At 34.9% G+C, this 3,975-nt stretch overlaps 2 protein-coding genes across 4 annotated transcripts in view; one reads left to right on the top strand and one right to left on the bottom strand.

Annotated features, from left to right (window-relative positions):
• Positions 1-3,975, bottom strand: part of LOC118733374 (protein misato) — a 434,582-nt gene that overhangs the window by 294,356 nt on the left and 136,251 nt on the right. The gene's annotated exons all lie outside the window — the stretch shown is intronic.
• The window catches only part of LOC118733375 (protein amalgam), a 62,387-nt gene continuing 61,717 nt past the window's right edge, over positions 3,306-3,975 (top strand). Inside the window, exon 1 of the mRNA XM_036462740.1 lies at positions 3,306-3,806. Within this exon, the coding sequence (XP_036318633.1) occupies positions 3,389-3,806 (418 nt within the window). The 5' untranslated portion in view covers positions 3,306-3,388. The remainder of the gene's footprint in view (positions 3,807-3,975) is intronic.

The following is a 3,975-nucleotide window of genomic DNA, read 5'->3' as shown; positions in this document are numbered from 1 at the left end:
AATTCTATAAGCTGTGCATACAACACTTTTTGCTAGGCCCTGTAGATAACGAACAATCATTACCGATTTTTTCAATTTTTTTTGTAAAAATATAAAAAAAATTGTACTTTGCGGGGAAGGATCTCGAAAACCTTTTATTTTTTTGCAGATTTTTTTTTTCTCCCTAAGCTCTGTTATATTACAAAAAAAATAAGGTATCATCGAAGAAAATCGATGCAAAACTACGTAAGTTATAAGCGATCAAATAAAAATACCCAGGTTGCGCAATTTCAACGTATACCTCAAAACGTATGTATGGTATAAAGAAGAGTGAAATGTCTAGCTATGCTCTGTTTCTATTGAGTTAAAAGTTCAATTTACGAATGAAATTACCCATATTTTTAACTTTTTTTTTAAATTTATTTATGTTTATACTATATTCACCAACGGTAAACTCGACTCTTTCCGGCCAATCCTTTCTGACGTAGTGGTCCTTACGAGCTCGGCTATCCCACTTGCAGAGGAAGCAGCAGTGCTTGTTGTAGCCACTTTGTAGACCGCATAGCATTGCAACGACTTTGAGATCAGAACATATTTTCCAATCATGCTCTTCATATTTGATAAATTTGAGTATTTTTTGCATTTCCTCGTAGGTTTCCTTTGTATTTACTGCATGTGCAATCGGGATAGAAGGCTTTTTGTTACCAATATGCAATAATACAGCCTTCAAACTCAGTTTATTGCCGTCTATGAACAATCGCCACTCTTTTGAATCATATGTTTGACCAAACTCTTTGAATAAACCAGGGATGTCGTTGCAGTAGCATATACTGTCTTTCTTGGTATAGTGTTTGGAAAATGGTTCGTGACGAGTTCTACTATATGTCACCTTAACATCGGATGACAGAAATTTAAATTGTTGCATACGAGAAGTGTGGATCTCGGCCTTTTCCTTGGATAGTTCCAAATCTCTTATCCAATCATTAAGTTGCGCTTGTGACAGAACGTTTCTTTCGTTTTCCATGCGAAATTCAGTACAACTTGATCCCCCGCACTCAGATGTTACTGTTGACAATGGAACTGGATCTGCAACTGCCGTTGAATGTAGTACTGGTAATGTCACTGTAGGTACGCTAGCATAGGTTACTCCTCTTGATCTTCCAACGCCAAGTACTTTTGTTTGACAAATATAACACTCTATTGAATGGCAAGTAGGTTCTCTCCATATCATTGGTGTATCAAATTTTGTTTGTTGTCCTGATTCCCACTGAATCAATTCTACTCGACACGATGTACACAAAGTGTTCGGTGTCCATGGTTTTTCAGCATTTTTAGGCTCAATTCCAAAATACTTGGAGTATAAAGTTTTGATATGATCTGAGAACACTCGTCGTCGCCTTATGATAGTATATTGGCCACACATGAAACAGAACATATCTGGATCCTTATTACACTCAAATTCTCGCGTCCTTTTACTCATTTTATTTTTTTTAATAAATCACGGTTTTGAAATTAGACTTATGAACTGAACTATCTCCGGCGAGCCTTGAAGATGTTATGAAGTTTCAAAGCGCATTAACTCATATTTATACTCGGAACAAGAATAAAATTGAAAAAATCAAATCTTACCTAGACAGAAAGGTTCCTTTTTATAACAAGCCGGGAAAAGAAAATACTACCTGTTTTAGATGTAGGCTTTAGAAATTTTCTGTGTCTTATAATTTTGAAAATCTACCTGCATACTTACCCATAACTGACGGAAATACATGTTTATAACTACATGCCTACAGCAGGTTTCGAACCCAACCACTCTTCCTTTCGATGCAACCACTCTACCTACTATAATACAATTCGAGTATTAAAAGTACTATTTGATTTATTTAAAGAAAAAGTGTTATCATTGTAATGGTGTTATTCGTTTATCCGGATAATATCTCACTTGCACTTTATACCTTTAATATATGTATGTATGTATAGGTACATACATTGAAGTTGCGCAACCTGGGTATTTTTATTTGATCGCTTATAACTTACGTAGTTTTGCATCGATTTTCTTCGATAATAGCTTATTTTTTTTGTAATACAACAGAGCTTAGGGAGAAAAAAAAAATCTGCAAAAAAATAAAAGGTTTTCGAGATCCTTCCCCGCAAAGTACAATTTTTTTTATATTTTTACAAAAAAAATTTAAAAAATCGATAATGATTGTTCGTTATCTTTGAATCTACAGGGCCTAGTAAAAAGTGTTGTATGCACAGTTTATAGAAAATTGTATTACCTTTTAAAAGCTTTAAACCGTTTTGGAATTGCTTAATTCGTTCTTGAGATATATATGATAAAGTGGACCCAATTTTTTTTTTTTTGCAAAAACGGTAAATTGCAAATATCTCAAAAACGGTACCATAGAATTAAAAATAACCTTGATTTTCGGAATCAGGGGGTGATTTTACATAAGAATTTCATAACGGCGTTTCTGGTAAAGAGAAAAAGGTGAAATTTGTGGTCCAGTGTATTTAGAGGTCGCTCAAAGCGCTCAAAGTTTTCCCTGTGTTTTAAGTATATGGGAAACAAACAACTTTCCCTAGAAATTTTATAGAATTCTTGAAAATCAATATTTTTCGATTGGAAAATGCTGGTTCTATTCAAGAGGCTTCCAGTAATTGTTTATTTATCATTTTTTAATATTAAAGATTTTTCTTATACCTCTCTCGATTGATACCCATATTAAAATATTTTATTTAACTTGTTAATTAAATTGATTTAAAATTTACTGAATCGACTGTAACCTTTTAAACAGCTGGTAACCCCCTTAAAAAAATTTGAAATAAATAGTTTTGCAACATATTTCGTTTGAAACCCACGCTGTGGTAACATTTATTTAACTTCTTAATTTGTTGATTTTAACTTTGAAAAAATGTGACAACTTGTTTGCGAAATTTCATTGAAATACATACAGCCTCACTCACTCACAAGCGTTCACATTTATAATCGGTGTGTTTTTGTTTTCTATGTCGGCCTAATCTTGATTCCTTCAGACTTTTTTGTGCGAATGTCTGCTTCATGTTATTTAGTTAAGCATTCGATTTACGTCGGGTCAATTTCAGATGAAAATTTAAATGGCACTTAAGTTTAATTTGATTCTGCGACAGATCACTCTTCGTATTTAGGTTATAAACTATACTAATACTTTAATAGAAATATTTTTTACCATACATACATACACATTGATTACTTTCAAACGTGTTTTGAACCATCTTAACGCCAAATATTACAGTTTATTTCTTCCAATCTTCCTTTTCTCTCTATTTCTAGCTAAATCAAACTTGCGCCATTGCCGTCGTTCATTGCATTTGGGTTGACACAATCAAGAGGAATTGACCATGCAATGAAATTAGTGTCAGACGGCTCAACATGATGGCAACCGCAATTGAAACCACATTTATCACTCGCCAGGTGGCGCCCACATCAGTTGCATTAGCAGCTAAATTGTCGCTGACAAACCGAGTGAACCCACCGGCAGCAACACAAACATTTAACACAACAACAACAACAACAGCAGCAGCAGCAGCAGCACTGACTTTAACAGAAGCACCGGAGAGACCACAAAGTTTGTGTTCAAGAACCACATCAGCAACAACAACCAAAACAAAAACAACAAAGCATTGTCTTTTCAAGCATACACCATCCTTAGCCACGTCCGGCCCTAGCACTGGCCGCCATATGCGGCAAATACTCAATGCACATCTGGTTATTACAGCAACAACACTGCAGCAATGTGCGGCAGTACGATGGCAACTGTTGGTTGTCTTCCTTATCTGCAACTGCATTGGTGAGTAGGTTCTTGGTACTTGCTATGGCACACTGTAGTCTAAATGTGTATGAGTGTGTGTGTGTGTGTATGTGTGCGTGTTGTTGCTCGAATCCTGCAGGAAATGAAGCTAACTCGAAACTAAACTAATTAATTTTTGCTTTCAATTAAATTTATACTGACTTTTGCG

Source organism: Rhagoletis pomonella, unplaced genomic scaffold, assembly GCF_013731165.1.
Source record: "Rhagoletis pomonella isolate Grant_MI unplaced genomic scaffold, Rhpom_1.0 Rhpom_scaffold_00002, whole genome shotgun sequence".
Lineage (NCBI taxonomy): Eukaryota > Metazoa > Arthropoda > Insecta > Diptera > Tephritidae > Rhagoletis > Rhagoletis pomonella.
The sequence above is the reverse complement of the archived record's forward strand: the minus strand, read 5'-3'. Positions and strand labels throughout refer to the sequence as shown.